This window comes from Pomacea canaliculata, linkage group LG10, assembly GCF_003073045.1.
Source record: "Pomacea canaliculata isolate SZHN2017 linkage group LG10, ASM307304v1, whole genome shotgun sequence".
Classification (NCBI taxonomy): domain Eukaryota; kingdom Metazoa; phylum Mollusca; class Gastropoda; order Architaenioglossa; family Ampullariidae; genus Pomacea; species Pomacea canaliculata.
The window spans coordinates 3,573,205-3,591,310 of NC_037599.1; the positions used below are offsets into that span (position 1 = coordinate 3,573,205).

General features: G+C 36.2%; 1 protein-coding gene across 4 annotated transcripts; it reads left to right on the top strand.

Annotated features, from left to right (window-relative positions):
• The first annotated feature begins 1,371 nt into the window (after positions 1-1,371).
• LOC112573464 (ran-binding protein 3-like) lies at positions 1,372-18,002 on the top strand. Of its 4 annotated transcripts, XM_025253860.1 has the most exons (19): positions 1,387-1,408; positions 2,112-2,164; positions 2,719-2,755; positions 4,602-4,669; positions 6,684-6,824; positions 7,338-7,370; positions 7,568-7,654; positions 8,072-8,140; positions 8,363-8,452; positions 8,598-8,651; positions 8,921-9,089; positions 9,791-9,875; positions 11,791-11,965; positions 12,143-12,267; positions 12,617-12,737; positions 13,079-13,218; positions 13,479-13,639; positions 14,473-14,552; positions 14,973-18,002. In XM_025253860.1, exons 5-19 carry the CDS (start codon positions 6,734-6,736, stop codon positions 15,023-15,025), a joined length of 1,533 nt encoding a protein of 510 aa, XP_025109645.1. In that variant the 5' UTR covers positions 1,387-1,408; positions 2,112-2,164; positions 2,719-2,755; positions 4,602-4,669; positions 6,684-6,733; the 3' UTR covers positions 15,026-18,002. The 4 variants fall into 4 exon arrangements, with proteins under 4 accessions (XP_025109644.1, XP_025109645.1, XP_025109646.1 ...); XM_025253859.1 differs by lacking the exon at positions 4,602-4,669 and having other exon boundaries at positions 1,372-1,408; XM_025253861.1 differs by lacking the exon at positions 1,387-1,408 and having other exon boundaries at positions 4,492-4,669.
• The last annotated feature ends 104 nt before the right edge of the window (positions 18,003-18,106 follow it).

Genomic DNA, 18,106 nt, shown 5'->3' on the forward strand with positions numbered 1-18,106 from the left:
TACTGACTTTATATAATTTTCATAATCTCTATAAGAAGAACACACAGTTGTTTGATGAAACAACTCAATGAGAATTTGGCCATTGACATATAATTGAAATATACTTGTTACTTAATCCTTTTTTTGCTGCTAGCTAAACAGTAACTGCCTCATGGCAATTCACATGGAAAATTCATCAGCACAACTACACATAACTAGCCTCATGCTAATTTTATGAAAGATTACATTCATAAGAAAAGGAGTATATTTTACTCGCATGCAAATGTAAATTTAACATTCGTGTAGCTTTAAACAATATTCACACATAATACAGCAACATCTGTTTATATTAAAGAGTATGAGTATATATATGTTTCTGATATAAACGTGAGACGACAGTAGGTTTAGGCTGAACAGCACGTTAACAGTGATGTTTGGCTTCCCTAGTAAGTATAAAAGTGATCCTCACAACAGGCTTGTGAAGGCGTACATCTCGCATGTACACGCTACCCCTCCACAAAAAAAAAAATGGCACAAGTGTCAACGTCCGTTACCTACAAGGCAGAAACATTCTAGAAAGTAATCTACACACTGCCAAGCAAAGCAGTTTGCGGTAAGAGGCAGCTAAACACCCCAGTGCAGCAAGCGAACGTGGTACACATTATCTGGTGCTGAAGGACAGTTGCATCTCACGATCAGACACCAATTAAACTGAATTCGCATGCATAGACCATCTTTCGTCTGAGAATCACTGCAGGCTGCAGTCGCATATGCACCATACAAAATCCAAAACACATCTTACAAGATTAATGTATTTTCTCGACCCATTGTGTGACAATGCAGTTCGAACATTTTATCGACTTAGGGCCATTTCAATCAACAAGAGATAATGTGTGTGTTGGGTAGGACAAATGAGCTGGAAAATCGAACTAGTTTGTCAGCCGTACCCCAATGACCACAAATATACGCAAAAGGAATTTCATTGTATAGAACTCTTTCCTGCTTATTTTAATTTCATACTTGTTTTTGAATTGCAGGTTTCTCGTCGCCAACCTTACTTATGAATCATGGTAATGAAATATCAATATGCCAAAGATGCTATATTCTGCTGCAGTTACCAATTTAAACATTTTCTTCCCCATTATTATTTTTCTCTCGTCTGTGTATTGCATGTATAAGAGACACGCTTAATTCGGATTCTATATATGTGTAAACTGCTTTTGTTTGCAGTTTCACAACTATAAAATCACAAATAATTCCAATTATTTTGTATAGAACACTTTTAATAAAACACTGAAGTCTACATTTGCGAACTTTTTGTTTTAATGAATAAACAAACAAAAACATAATGAGCGCCCTCTACGGGAGCCCGATTTCTAATCACGTGACCTTATAAAAAGCACTAACAGCAAGATGGCCGACGCAGCAGGTTAGCGCGTACAAGACAATAATATCAACACATTAGTAACATTTCCCTATCCAATGTCCTTATGATACGTATTTAGAAACTTATATTTAGGAACTTTGTAAATTATTACATCTTTATTGCTTTGTGTTGTTAATTTCTGTTTAAATACCTATGGATGTTTACACCGGTGCGAACTGAATTGCTTTGTAGACAAGTGTTACTTCTGTGAGATTGTGGCCGTGAAGGTACATTTTTTGGTTTGGATATCGCAAAGTGTTGTTGTTCTTGGTGGAAGCGTTTTTCTAGACTCAATTTCAGATTATAATGCTCTCTTGCTCCACGGTGGTTGCAATTTCTAACCCCATTTCCCAAAATAAGTTGACAACAAAGTAAAGCGAAGGCAACAGTGCGTTTACGCCACAATGTTCAAAATATTTTGATTTCGATTAGGAGGTATCAATAAAAGTGAAAAGTGAACATCTCAACTTAAATGTTGCTCGAGGCATAGTTTTAAAAAATACACAAATAAGTATTTCATCACAGAGAGTCTGTTTTTGTATGCAGTGAGCTTGTATAATCCAGGCACATGGACAACGACGGACAAAATGAGTTATTAATATCAGAATCTAATGCACAGTCATAAATGTTGTAATTCAATGCTAAAGCCTTATAGCATATTTGTTTTATGAAATGTGAATATGAAACAAGTATGAAATTTCTGCAGATACAGCAAGAACAGAGGATTGTAATCCAAATCACAGGGCTGATGATTCAAAGGTGACATCTTTCTGTAGTACCCACATGTTGCAATAGAAATGGTGGTTATTACTCACTTGATGCAATGAAATAAATCAAGCCAGTCTTAAAAGTTTTTAGTAAAGCTGTTTTCTCCTGGCTATTTTTGTCTGTAGTTATCTCATTCTTTTTCTAATTCTTTTTACGGCTGTGTCATATTATGAATGATTTTTTAGAAACAAAATTTCAGACACTATGAAGCAAAAAATTATCATTTTATTAATCAGATTTTTTAAAAAGTATAGATATTTAAAGTTACCATGAAACATGTTTAGCTATCTTAAAATATCTATTTTTACAGCATTGTTTTTATTTTTTCCATTTTCAAGGCATCAAAATATGCCTTAATTAAAAATACAATGACAAAAATGCTTTATGTTTTTGTTTTCTTGTAATTATATAAATAAATTTAGAAGGTCATTTTTGTATTTATAGAAGTTGCACCATCCTTTAGTTTTGATGTCAGAAAAAGTATTTTGTAATAAAAGAGAAAGTGTATTTTATAGAGAAGTTTCAATGTTTTATTCTTTGAATAGGTGTCAGCAGCTTCTTCCACAGGACACGTGCAATCTGGTAAGATCATTTTACATAATTAGCAGTTTGAGAAGTGGGGTTGTGTTTGCCAGGTGCTGCATCTCATGACTAGAACAAATGCAAGTCAAAAGTGTTTTAAAAAATCTACATAGTAGCTGTTTAATAAAATTGAATCTCAGAACAAGAGCACGATCAAAAATAATAACTTGGAAACATAAAGTGGTAATGTTATTTATAAAAATATATTCGCACACATACCAGTGGACTAGGAAAGGGCATTCTAATTTCTGGGTTACCTGTACTTAAGCTGTCAAGTTTCTGTTGAAACAAATACCTTAAGCGTGTATTTGCATTTCAGAACTTGCAAATATGTTTAGATATAATTAGGTGAATTTAATTAAAATGTTCCTTGTATCATATGCTATAATTAAAAAGGCAGATTTAAAAAAATGCAAATGCAATTAAACAAGAGGTGTATGAATGCAGTTAAATAAAATATCCATTTTTTTTTTTTTTGACATTTCCCAATTGCAATGTAGTACATTTGAGAGTGATGATGATGCTACTGAACAAATGTCTAAAGATGTCATGATCAGACTCATGAGAGGAGAAAGAGGCAGCCGAATATCAATTCTTGAGTTTTTCTTCTGTTATAATTTTACATTCTTTGCTTACATTTAATGAAAACTAGAAATTGTTATTATAAATAATACATACTATGATATAAGTTTCTTGAAATTGTACACACATTTCATGTACTTATAGAGAAATTAGCTAACCACATATGATATTTTGCATATACATTTGTATATGCTGAGGGAGGTATAATCTAATAGCTAGTTAAAGCATAAGGTCGCCAGTTCAAGGCCATCTTGGCACTGTGGCTGGAAATCTTCATTCAGTCTTAAAGGGTGCCTGATTTGTGAAAAGATGGTGGAAAGAGTATTTGAGACCCACATCATGCCTTTCACAAATCTTATGAGATCTTTTGTGCTGTGGGATTTTACCTTACAATTTTGGAGAAAAATTATACTGGGTTTATTTTGGCTACCAGATGTTTGAGACACTTCTGAACTTGAGAAATAGTCTAGCAGGATTTATGTTTGTGGTGAAATAATGCTGCAACAGTTTTTCTGATGTTATATGCTGGCCGTAATGGGTTAAAGTCCTAGAAATCCTGCTTCACCCCTTTAAGATTTGTATTTTACAAAGGTATCATCCATTTTGTTTTAGCTTTCGTTGTTAGTTTAATAAGCAGCTGCTAAACTTTAAAAAAAGGAATCATTGCCCATGTAAACCTGCTGAGACCCTTGTAGTGTTAAATTTTTCCTCTTACCATGCAAAGTAATTATAACAATTTGGGCAATAAGATAGTCATAAGATAGCATTGTTGTGCAGTACCCGCAAAGGTTTTATTAGAAAACATTATTTAGTTCAAGTTTTATTAAAGGGATAATAAAGACTGCAAGACATCCGATAGTGTCCTTGTATCTCGACAGATCTCACTGTTAGGTCAAGAAAATCTTTGTTGGTTTGGAAGCCATGACAAAATAATTTAAGTAAGAAAAACCATCCATTTTACTGGTTCAGACTTTCAAAAAGCGCAAGCATTATTGTAAGTGGTAACAGCAAAAGATGGCAGATAATTATTTGTGTTTTTTTTTTTTTTTTTTTTGGTTTTTTTTTTCATATGAACTGGTTTCAAATCATGTTTACATTATAAATGCCAAAACGTTTTGAAATAATTTTTTCTTCACTTTTCTGTTGTTAATCAGATTGCACCTGGATTGCAATAGACAATAATTCTTTGGGAAGTGTCCATTTCTGTGATATTACATTTAGTAGAATTTATCCTGCTTTCAAAGTTTCTTGCGCTTTTTTGGAGGCACCCAAAATCTAACCTTGGGAAATGAAGATGGTGGTCGTGAACCGTGGCTGCTGAGAGAGCATGCGGTATGCTATGCTATTTTATACATTTATCAAAACAGAAAGACGCTTGAAAGAAAGGAATAAAATCAAGTTTCATAATTTAACAAAAAAATAAAGCTGAAGAGCAGGCTAAATATTTCACTTTTCACCGCTGTAGGCAAGTGACAAGCCTATGTGTAAAACGTCAAGATCACTTGTATTTTATTTTGCAGGAATCAAAGTAAATCTTTTTTATGCAGTTTATTGACATTAACATGTGCATCATGTAACTGAGAACAAGAAAAACCATTGAAGAATATCACCAGACCCCTAAATCTTTTTTTTAAATTCATTACTGGGTTGGTTGATGGTTAATAGAAGAACAAGATTTTTTTATTCTGTGATATATTTATAAATATGCTCTTTTGGTCACTCAAGTGACTGCAGTGATGATGTGCAAAATTCAATGGTCTGTATCAAATTTTATGATAGTCTATGTTAGTCACTGGATTAGAGTCAGTGTTGTACCTTAAACATTTATGAAATCCTTCCCCAGTGAAATTGAAAGTTTAAAACTTTAAAAGAGACAATACACATCAGTAGACATTCTGGATATACGTACATTACCACATGTAATCTTTTGTCATTGGAGAAACCATGGGCAACACATTTTGTGCCTTCCTTTATGATGTTTCTCTGTGTTGAAATATTTACATCTGAGTCAGAGACAAATTTTTTTTTTAATATGTACTCAAGATTTCCGATCAACTACTGGCATCTCTTTTGCTTGCAGTGGATGTTATTTTGATGTTTTGCAACATAGGTCCATTTTGCTATAAGTATCAATTTCGTCAATGTTTCTCTAACATTGCAGTAGTTTAATATGCTTAATAGATGTTACTAGAAAACCAGATGTATTTCTTAAATTCTTTTAATAAAATTTGCTTCTGATCACATCCATCACTCATCAGAGTTCACTTCCTATTTTCACTGTGACTTCGTCTCCCCCTGCCCTTCTCCAAAGACTTCAAACTTTTTACATTTACTCACAGCTTTTATCTTACTTTTTCTGGCCACACTCTAGGTCTTAGTTTTTCTGTCTGCCTTAGCCTTTTTTTTTTTTGTTATTTTTGTGTATGTGTGGTGGAGGGAGGTTATCATCTCTGCCTCTTGAAAAAGATGTAATTTTGTTATTTTTGTAATTCCGTTAGATAACTGGTAGCAAGTATTCTGACCACTCCTTCCCTTGTAGAACTCAATTGCCAGCGACTGTATGGTTGTGGGGAGGGAAGATATTTCATGGTTTCTAAAGTGATACGATATCTATTCTGTTAAAAAAAAATTGAAGTAAACTTATTCCCAAAATAACCATAAATTGTTAATTGTTGCTAGTCTTTTAGAATATGACTTCTTCACTGTAGACTTATGGACTCCTTCATGCATGTGTTTATTTAATTTTTAGTTGTCAGCAGGTTTGATGAATATTGCATTGTCACAAACAAGGGACATTTGTATAGCATTCATGCCATATATTAACCCATGTTTATCTCAAGAGTATTTCAAGGTTTCAAAGTTAAAATCCTTTAGATAAAATTAAAACTTTTAAAATTTAGTAGCTCCTGCATATGCCTTAAAATAATAGCGGTATGAGCCAAAACCACCTAAAGTGATTCTTCATATTGCATGGGAAAGCAGTGTTTTGTTTTTTTTTACCTTCCCTTTCAGAAAAAATTCATTGACTACAGAAACGTAGTTGCTAAAAGAGCCTAAAATAATCTTAAAGATTTTTAGAATTCATAATTGATGCAGAGAGGTTAGAGCAGGGTCATACAGTTAATAATACCTTTGTAGCTACATCGGCATTAGTTTCAGATTTTAGTCATAAAATGATATGTGATGTGATCTTTGGGTTCATTTTAAAATGTTTAATTTATTCCACTTAAACTGCTGCTTGCTGCCGCCCTTACTGACAGTACACATTTAAATATCTATGGGCACTCAGATTACTGTAATAGCATTTTAGACAGTGTTTGGTTGATGTCTTGGAACTGCATTACAGACCCTGATCTGGTAGGAAGGGGACAGTCTGATTGTACTCAGGCAGCAAGCATGTCAGACATGAGCAGTCTTCATAAAAATGGGTCTTCACCTCTTGTTCACCCTCCAAAACTGGGTGGAAGCTACCTCCCCAGCTGCACAGGTTGGATATTTCAAATTTTTTAAGTATGTCAGAAAAATCCATAATTTAGAGTTGTTGAAAACTAGCCATTATTGCTGCCTTGGTATAAAACGAATTTCTCCATTTTCTCCCCTTTTGATCTTAGAGATTTAAGACTGGGCTTAAAGTACATAGCGACAATCTTTGAATTTTTTTTCTTTTAAATAGCATCAGGTTGTTTCAGCTGAAATAACAATAGATGAATCATAGTGAATATATGCTTGTTTAGTTTTAGTTTATTCCTGGTTACTCTTCAGTGAGCTTAAGGCCATAAGACCATACACTTGACATAAACAAAATTTTCTGGCACTTATGAAATGTGACTTAATTCAAGCAGGACCTAAGATGTAGAAACTTGCACATCATTCACAGGCATTATCTGAATAAAAAAGAGGACATCTTTGTTCTTGTGCGGCTCTCTTTATAATTTACACACATATGTCTATATTAATATGTTGTCTTTGGCTGGGAGCAAAATTCCATTTCTTCTTTCAGTATTTGGTGGTGCTCATGGAATGCCCTCATCAGGTAAGTTTGCCCTAGTCTTTGAGCATTTTCAAGCAAAATTTTTTATGGGAAAAGAAAGTTACAATCAGTCACGAATAGACAAGAGATTTTGTATTATTTTCCCACCATAAGTTATCTTTATGGTTTGGATTAAGGACTAGGCTGAACTACATAAAATGAGAACCAGCTTGATGCCACTTCCTGTAATCCATCCACAGGTGTCTTTTCCAATCCCTTTGTGCCACGACCCCCACTGAAAACAGATGTTGTCTCTACTGGAACATTAGATACATCAAGGACAGATTGTAAGATCTATTTTTCATCTTTTAAAACAATTCTTGCATAGTGCTTGTGGTACTGGTAGCACCTGAAGTGCTTAGATGATGGACATTTTTCTATTGATAACAGTAGAATAGAATCCAGCGAATTTAGGAGGGTTTAATTGTAAACGTTAACAACATTCAGAAAAAAGTTTTTGTTGTTTAGCTGTTAAAGCTGAACAGTAAGGGTGTTATTTCCTATTTTATATGTGAGTATGCATATGTGTCTGTCAGATTGTAAAGTTTGTGAATACAGGGGCAGCATTGAAATCTGAAGAAAAGTTTCTTGACATTGAATAATCTTAAGGTTTTGAAAAGTCGTTCATAACCTAGTTTGACAAGAAAAGGTTGGATTCATATCTGTTATTTTGTTGTTCTATGTGATATCAACTTGTTCAACAGGTATCATAGCTCCAGGTCGATTGAATCCATTTGGTGCAAAATCATGTGACAGTGAATGTGATAGTGGTGGTAAGTATTTCTATTTTATTCATTTATTTAAATAAATTTTAAAATTTACAAATCTTAGGTCATTTTGCAATGGAACTTCCAGTGGCTGAAGGGTGTTTGTATATTGTGTCTAGTAATAGTCTATTCTACTTTAAATAAACACATAATGTAGGATGTAATCATCTCTTTACTTTGATAGATCCATTATTTATATTTTTTCCTTGGTCTTTTGAACCAACACAGGATTTCCAAATAAAGATTCAAACCCTTCAGCTCCTAAATTCCAGCTGAGACCCTCTGTACTTAGACCACCAGATTCCTCAGGCTCAAAAGGTTGGCATTATTATCATCATCATCATCATCATCATCATCATCATTATTATTAATGTATCTGTGTATATATGGTTGTTTTTTTTTAATCAGTAAAGACTGTGAATATGCGTGCACTAAATGTATGCATGTAAAATATACATTCTAGGTTCAATACTGAAGCCAGCAAAGTTGCCAGATCCTCGAAAGACTTCAAACAAAGGTATATTTTTTCAAGAATGAGATTATTTCATTGAGAAAACTGTCAATACTTCAGGTTTTAACATTTGTCTGACCTTTTAGCCTACCTAAAATTTCACCTAAAGCAAAGCTGGAAAACTTTTTGTGTTATTATTTTTCTGAATAGGCTGTACCCTTTACATAATGCATATAGCAGAATGCATGCATAAAAGAATGCATAAAGTTGACATGGCATGAATGGTAGTTTATGGCTTATGTCTTGTGGCATAATACATTTCTTTCGTGTTTCAGATGTAGACAAAAACATGCTAAAACAAGATGCAAATAAGAGCAATCTAGGGGCTGCCTCCTCTGATGCTGGGGAGGTAAATTCATCTGAAGACAGGGTTGAAGGGTCAGATCTCAATTCTTCTGATTCAGGTGCAGAAAACTTTGCTGCAGAACTTAGCAAAAACAACAAGTAAGTTTACAAAACTGTCAGTGCATTTTTATTCATCATCGGTACTATTGTTTATCCTCCCGTAGTTCATATGTTGTTTGTTTGTTCTTCTGGCCCATGTATGTTGTTCTTGTTCTTAAGTGCTAAAAGTAAGGTGACCAGACGTTCTGCTTTAGGCGGGACAGTCCTGTTTTTGACCTCTTGTCCCACCTGCTCATCAGGCGGGACTCCCAATGTCCCGCTTTCTGGCTTTCTGGCAAGTCCATCAAATGTCCCGGTTGTCTTTAAAAATCACTTTTTTCGGCGTTCTTTGACGGTGACGACACCATCATCGGCACGTGTCCCGCTTTCGCCCCCAAAACGTCTGGTCACCTTAGCTAAAAGCATACTCAGGAGTGTATGTGTTATACAAATTTTGTGTTTATTATTATTATTAAATGAAAGCAATTTTAACATACATTTCTTGACTTCACAATTGTCATGGCAGTATGTTTTAAGTTAGCACCTTTCCACTTTACAAAAATGATTGGGTTAATGTTTAGGCATGATTGGTGCATGGATAATGTGTGATCAAGCATGTTGAACATGCTGTTTGTGTTGTTAACTGTAAGTGGAATGTTCCGTCAGAGTTATTATGATTTTGAGTCTGTTTCCCAAGAGTTATGACCGTATATGATATGTTTCCTTAGAGGTATGTATTCAAGTGCAGTGTTTTTCCCCAGATTAAAGGACAGTGTAGCATCCTCTGTCATCAGCAGTTCTCAGAGTGGTTTTGTCTTTGGTCAGAACCTGTCACAGCGTGTCACAGTAAGTCATAGAAATGCATGATGTTGTACAGTTTTAACTAGATGGATATGTTTATGGTATGTTTGTGTATAATTCACTGATTACGATATATTACGATTGTTAGGTTCAAGGATGACTGTGTTGCAACTTGCTTAAATTGAAGACAAACACTATTACAGTACAATTTTATTTATCTGCAAGGGCAATTCAAGGTAGTGCTTGTACTAGAGAATATATACATATACATGTTGAAACAATTTCTTTCTCTCACACACATATTCCCAGTAATAGCAGATACATTTTGTCACCGTGGGTTACCTCAGGCTAGTACAAGTTCACTGCCAGTAGAATAAATGAATTGGGGTGACCACTGTTCTGCATAAAGACGCTGCATATAGCCAGACTGCAAGAGTGAAAACTCGCATGCCAAGACATGACCAAAAATAGGATGGGGGATGTTATCCTAAGGATTTGCTGATGACAAAAGGCTGCCAAGTCCATCTGCCTGATTCTGGTGATCTTAGAACACACATTAACAAGCAAGACAAGACTATTCCTGTTCTCTAAGAAGAGGCTGTAAAGTCAAAAGATGAAAGAAAAAATGATGAGACTTTGAAGGACTAAGAATGACAGAGCTGATAGAGAAAGATCTAAGTTTCCATAGGAGGTACAGTCGTTGACTCTTACGGAGGATCATGTCCTTGATGGAATCATCATGGATAATCTTCTATCTGCCTCAGGCTTGTTTATCCAAAATTCGAAGATCATTTCCTAGTCTCTGAGGCATTCAAGACAATTAAGTGCTTGTCACACCAGTGTACTAAGTAAGGAAAAAACTCCACTGTGAACATGTTCACTATTAAACAAAAGTGACAGCAAGGCAGAGTCATTAGCAAATTTTATAAGAAAGCTCTTATCCATCGTGCTTCTGCAACTATTAGTATATATAATGTGGGCAGTTGTGTAGACAAGCACCAGCCTTGAGGGGAATCTGTATAGATAACAACAGGATCTGAGAGAACACCGTTAATGGAAACTGTCTGCTGCCTGTTGTAAAAGTCCAGGATCTGTAGAGTGAGTTAGTGAGATAGATGGAAGTCTGAAACTAGACTCGCCGCCATCAAGTGAGGTTGCTCGGTGTTAAAAGCAGAAGAAAAATCAGCAAAGAGAAGCCTGGCATGTTCTCTGGGTTTCTCCAGATGTTTGTACAGTGTATTTAGTATAAACAACGTATCATCAAGATATTGATCAACAGCAGTCACAACCTTCCTTCTTACAGTTTTCTCAAGTGATTCCATGATAATTGATGCAAGAGCAACTAGTCTGACTGGGCCTAGTGATTTTTGGGACAGGCACAATCCTCAGAATTCACTGGCCAGAGAAAATACGCAACACCGACCTGTGGCAGAGAACAAAACAGCAGCCTATGGAGGAAGAAATCCTGCGGAGATGATGGGGTTGGCTAGGGCACACCATACGGAAGCCAGCATCCAACGTCACGAGACAGTCGCTGACATGGAACCCTCAGGGAAAGAGAAAGTGAGGAAGGCCGAGAAACACCTGGAGACGGGACCTCGCCGCCGACACCAAGCTCACCGGACTCGGATGGGGGCAACTGGTGACGGTAGCCCAGGACACGAGGCATTGGAGGACTGTCGTCGATGGCCTATGCACCAGGAGGGGCGAAGGGCCTAACTAACTAACTTACAATGTGGGAGTTTCCAAATATCAGGAATATTTGGTGACCAGAATCTGCAGAGAGCTGGAATAGATGCTGTAAAACTCCACTACAAATACTAGATAATCATTAGAAGCATTTGAAAAGTTCATAAAATTTTTTTAGATTTTCTAAGATTTATTATTACTGCTGTCCCTGAACCATCCACCTACCAAATAAAACCCCAAAAGTTGTCTTGACACAGGAAAAATGTTATAGGGTGTTACAGAAGGAGCTGAAGGACCTTCTGGGGCAGCTGAAGCATCATCCACAACATCATCATTGTTGGTCTTTGGAGAAAACTTGTCCAATCGAGTGATTCTCAGCAATGGCACCAGTGCCAGCCAGGCTGATGGTCAAGAGGAAAATGTGGATAATGAAGCACAAGCTGCAGGTATCTTGAGACCAGATGAAACAAACCATGTTTCAAGTTTTGGGGTAATGTTGTTAGTTAAACCTTGGACAACTGCAGCAGGGTGGTTGTTAGAAATGTTAAAGGAAATGACTGCAAGTGTAAGATGAATAGAACAGAAGAAATGGTTTACATGAACATATTTTATTGGTTTATCAGCAGCGCGAACTGGGCAGACACTTGAGGAGTCTGCTCGGGAATATCAGGCAAAGCGGGATAATAAGGTGGATCTAAAGGAGGTCCAGGTCATCACAGGAGAAGAAAATGAGTCTAATGTGCTTCAGGTAAAATGATTCTTTACAAACAATTGTTCATTTATCCACATTTTGCAAGCAAAAATAAATATCCCCAGTTGGATTTTTTTGGTTGCTAGTTTTAGGGCAATAACTTATTATATGCATCTATAATATTTTAATATCATGAAGAACATCAGAAAGAAAGCACATCGAGTGTGAAGCATTGGAAAACTCCACTTTGAAACCCTAACCTTGATTTGATGTCATATCTAAAAATCTAGCTTCAGCTTTGGATGCAGTCAAAGGAGGGCAATATATAAATATTGCTAGCAATTAAGTGGCATACATTATTTTCGTCCAACTTGCATGTAACATTGGTTTTTTTAATCTTGTGCAGGCAAATGCCAAGCTCTTTGTGTTTGACAGTGAGACTCAGTCCTGGGTGGAGAGGGGTAGGGGTATTGTACGCCTGAATGATATGTCACCACACAATTCACATACCTTCCAGTCCAGATTGGGTAAATGGCTTAATTTTCATACAAATCTACATTGCTTTTGTGGTTTCAGGATAACCATGTTTTTGATTTTGTGCAAAAGATGTCTATTAAAAGGAATTGTGTTCTCTCACTTGCTTTATGATTGAATGGATACAAGGAGGCAAGAAATATATGTATCTTTTTGTAGTGTACCCAATTATGTGTTTTTGTACTCTCTTCTGTCTCAATCACCTGATATACATCTACAGAGAAAAAAGTTTGGTTAAGATAATGCACCGAAATATACATAAACAGGCATGCATTTGTATGCACATATAACTAGAATAACTTTATGAAAAGAATACTGAATTGTTTGTTATCAGTAATGAGAACTCAAGGAAGCCTGCGTGTGATTCTCAATGCCAAGATCTGGTCAGGAATGAATGTCGAACGAGCTAGCACCAAAGCCATTCGCATTACAGCCACAGATTCTGACCAGACAGTCAAAATCTTTCTTATTGTGGTAAGTCATGTGGATCCTGTGTTATTGATCCTCTATGTACAGATGCTGAAGCATTCTGTTGATACTCTTTCTTGAGCATAAGTGATTGAGAGTAAAATCTGCAAAGAAATTTGTCTAATTTCTTATGATTTTATCAGGCTGAATTTATTTTTAATTTAGTTGATGGACATGTCTATCCCTTTTCATGCTTATGTTTATTTGATTTTATTTAGCAAGGTTAAGAATTTCTGATACACTGTATTCTTCCTTCGTTTAAATAGACCAACCCAAAAGACTCGGAGAACCTGCTGCGTGCCATAGATTGGCGCATTCAGCAGCGTAAAATCCACGAAGAACACAGCAAACAAGCGTCACCAACACAGCATGCAGAAAAGAGGAAGGCAGACCCTGACGCTGAATCCCCTGTAATGTGTAAAGCAAGGTGGGTAGCATCTGTTGTAAACACAATGCAGCGGACTTGAATTGCTCTGTGACCCACTTACTCAGTGTTGCAAATTGCAACAATGAAAATGACTTGTCACGGTGTTTGTGGAGAGCTGTATTTCTAGAAGTCAGTAAAGATGGGCATGTTCTTTAGCCTAGTGGACTCAACTGTGGCATGAAATATTCCTGATTTGAAAACTGCAAGAGCAGGTGGATAAATCACCACTACTCCTGCCCAGCCAGCAATGTTTTGGAAGAAGTGTATATCTAATTTCTAAGGGAGACTAAAGAGAGTAGGAAAGGACATACATATAAAGAATTATGTCACTTAATTCTAGTTAAAAATTCAATCATTTTTCGCCCAATCCATCTACAACTATTCCTGTTTTATAATTGTTGGAGAATTAGCTAGGTGAAGTCAAATCCTCAGAAAGTACTTTGTACACAGGATGGTACAGAGAATGTGTGATTCCTCCCCACCCCCAGTCTTGGAGAATTCACTGCTGTTATTGTCACAGATCATGTTTTTACTGTCTAATTTGCATTTGTTGTGTTAATTTGAATCTATTGTACAGTACAGAGGGACTGTTTTCTTGCATTCTATGTTCTTTCAGGTGTTTTAGTGGTGGGAGGGGGGAAGGAGGCAGAGGAATAACTTATTTGCATCATTATCAAAAACAGGCTTTGCATGATTAAAAAATATATATATATGAATTGATGACTGTGAAAGACGAGCTTCCTTTTAAAGCTGTTTAATTTAGAAATGATGTTAAATACCTGCTTGTAACACGTATCAAGTGTTGATGTGATTAGACATTTTGTTAATTGTAGAAAAGTGCACCACGAAGGAGTGACTGGAATGTTACGCAAAGAGGAATCGGATAGCAGTGTACAAGATCCAGAAACAGAAGGTTTGTCATTTTTCACTATCACAAGCACAAGAAGCCTGTCAGCAGCTGTGTAGAAAATGAAATTCATTCTTTTCACAAAATGTTGAGGGATAATGTGAAGTAAATGTTATGGGGCATGGGCTGAAAGGAGGTGATGATGGTAGTTTTAAAACAGACATTACAATATATTAAACATTTATTTTATCTATGTTTAACTCTGCTAATTAAAAGATTAGAATATCAGCTTTAAAATCCTTCTGATCTTTGTTCGTTTTTTTCATTTCTTATGCATTATCAGTATTTTTTGCAGCCAATCAAACCAAATAACATTTGTATGAGCAGCTTTGTTCCTAAGAAAGGGGTCTTTGGTTGGGTGTTCCAGACACAAATTTATGACCAACACATGCTGTTAATATTCTTGTTTTTTCTTTTTAATGATAGCATCCTGTGAAAGCCATTCATCTTCGTTGACAGTGAAGTCAGAATCAGATTGACATTCCTACTACCAAGCAGCAAAGGTGCAGTTTCATTTATTGCAAAACAGCAGCGGTCTCTTTACCTTTGATGCAGCACTAGGTGCGCTCTTGCAACGGGGACACCAGAATCATCAGCCTTTATCATTTGCCCTCCAGCCTGTCTTATATTCACAAGAGGAGTGAAAAAGGAAAAGAGCAACTGCAGGCTGATGTCTTTTTCGCATTTGGAATATGGGTATATAGGCCTACAGAAGTGTGTCATCATAGTTGAAGTTCCTATTGATTTATTCTATGACAGTTTCTGGACAGTGTTGACATTTGTTACATATACTTCATCTCACTGGCAATATTTCATCTGCAGAAGCTAGGACTGCAAAATGTAGCACACTATGTTAGCAACAAGGCGATCGTTATCACCAACAAAAAGAAAAAAAAAAAAAAGAACCTACGTATTATCTACACTGGAATGTGAGTGTGCTGCTTATCAAGTGATGATGGCTGTTTGGAGTCGTGTGTTCTTCACTGGACAAGATGAGGCAGAAAATTTGCCAAGAGACATCATGATAACTGCTCATTCTGCTATCACATGCAAGTAAACAGTGGCAGCAGGGATGAGACAGTTCTCAAAGACAGAAAATATAAACTTCAGCATTGGTTACTATGGTCACTTTACACCCACAGTGTGAGCCTCTTGTTGCCATGCAGTTGGAAGATGGTGTGCGAAAGCTGTCTAAACAGTCAAGTGTACTAGCAATGGCTGTTGCATCCTGGCATTCAGTGTTTCATCTCCTATTTAGTCAGCTGGTGGACAAGCGTCTTCAGTACAAAATGCCATCTAACTGATAGTATTTTGCTAGATGGTGCTTAGCTGAAGCTGTGGTTCAATGATATGCCACTATTTCTTTCTTTGTGTTGTAATTTGCTAGCAAACAGTGACTGGTTTCAACACTGCTGAAAGACAGGTTCCCACCAGCACCATAAATAGGCACAAGTTTTAACGCTACACATGCACTAAACTCCAAGTCATATAAACAGAAGTTACTTGTGAAAAGAAGGACAATGAAGAGGTGAAAGTGCAAGATAATATGTAGGACAAATTATTAGATTTGCTGCTTTGTTTAAATTACTAAATTAAATTCAAAACTGACATTGCACCACAAGCCTTTAAAATACAGGTGTGAACAGGCTGTAATTTGTGTTCTTTACAAGTGCTTCTGTTGCCAAGTCAACATGCAGAAGAGGAGGTGAAAAAATTAACAGTATTCCAGGTATTTCTGAAATATGAAAACAAGATACTCTTGTGTCATAGGCAATATTAAATTGTTCAGGCTTACAGAGGAATTAATATGATTTTTTTTAAAAGTCTTGCTGGTAGTAATAATTCACATTTTTGCAGTACCCATGTTACAGTCCATAAGAGCTAAACATACAGAAGTGTGTAATATGGTTTGGACCAGCAGAGGCTAGTGCACATTAGGCTACTAGTTGGATTGGCTGGTGTGTAGCAGTCGGTAAACAACTAAGAAACTTTCAGAGGTTGCTGGTATGCATTATCTTTCCTAGCAAGCATTTGGCCATTGACCTGAAATTGGCTGTAGCCCTTGACAGATTTGTTTGAGTAGTCTCTGGGTGGCTGAGGAGACTCAATGCTTTCTTTGTGTGTGGCAGAGTTTAGTCCTGCTAGTGCCACATCCTTGATAACAGGTGTACAAAGAAGGGCAACGTTGGTTTGTGTAGAAAGCGTGACATAATTGCTGCCAAAGGTAAAGGGTGAAGTGCCACTGAGCACTCTATTTTCAATAACAATACGTGTACGTTGTACATAATCATGAAAGGGCTGGTACATTTTTTTCCCATGTTTTAAAAACTTTTATCAGAGGCCAACATAATGAGTAACCACAAAGTCGCTAAAGACTTTACGTTTAGGGTCATACAATTTGCAAAAGTTCAAACGTAGACTGTATTCTATTTTAAAGTCATGCTACGGGTACTGCACAAATGCAGATCTGAAATCATTGAAACAAAATTTTTATAGAATACGTGAAATGAAAATTTCCATATTGAAGCCACATGGTTTCACAATTTTTTCTGAAATAGATTCAGTGTGTATACTACTACACAAATATAAATCGATGATTACTTAATAGAAAAATGTTTCTGGAACTAAATACTTGTTGCCTGAAAGTGCCTCTTTTCATGTGAAACTTAGTTATTATGATGCCAATACAATTGGCGATTAGATGTAAAATGACTGCTCAGAAATGGCTCACAAAACCTCTTGGGTCTTCATTAATCAGTTGTAGTCAAAGGGAAGTAACCATAACGTGCCATCTCAATGAACATCCTTCCTTGTTTGCATCAGCTGGTTTTCCCATACATGATGTTGCATACCATTGTCAACCAGATTCCAGCAAGATGTGAGTCGCTGTCCACTGCTGGTTTGGCATATATGCAATGTCTGTGTGGTAATGTTACTAAAAATGCTGGGAGCCTAAGCTGCTTGTCAGTGCAAGAAGACTTGCTATTGCTGCACAGCAGGTTTTTGAACTATTCAAAAGGGATCATCCTTGGGGAACTACTCTTCAATTTAAGGGTCTTTGGACACACATCAATGCCTTTTAAATAAAAGTGTATATTAGATGTCAATACGGTTGAAAGCAAAAGGTCTGTATGGTATTTTTAATAAAAAAGATGACATGTCCAACTTCCAAATTCAGTAACAGTTTTACATAAAGGGTGTAGAGTCAAATGTTTTATGGGATCTTGGCAAAGGCAACAAAGCAAAATATATGTGCAACGATTGTCATTCATTTTAACTGAAGTGTACTGACAGTTGCCAGAATTGGTGAGCAGATAAAAATGGCTGTGTTCTTGAAGCCAACAAAACTTAAAACATTTCTATATATGATATGTTCTGAATCTTCCTGTCTGTGTTCTTAGTTTAGTTCCCCTTCCCCACCTCACTCCCTAGTTCATTCTCCCCTAAATTAAAAATAAATTTACAAGTCTTGCTGCTGAAGTATCTGCTACCAACACCTCCATAGCACATCAACATTTTGGATAAAACAAATAAAATTAAAAATAGTAAAACTATATCAC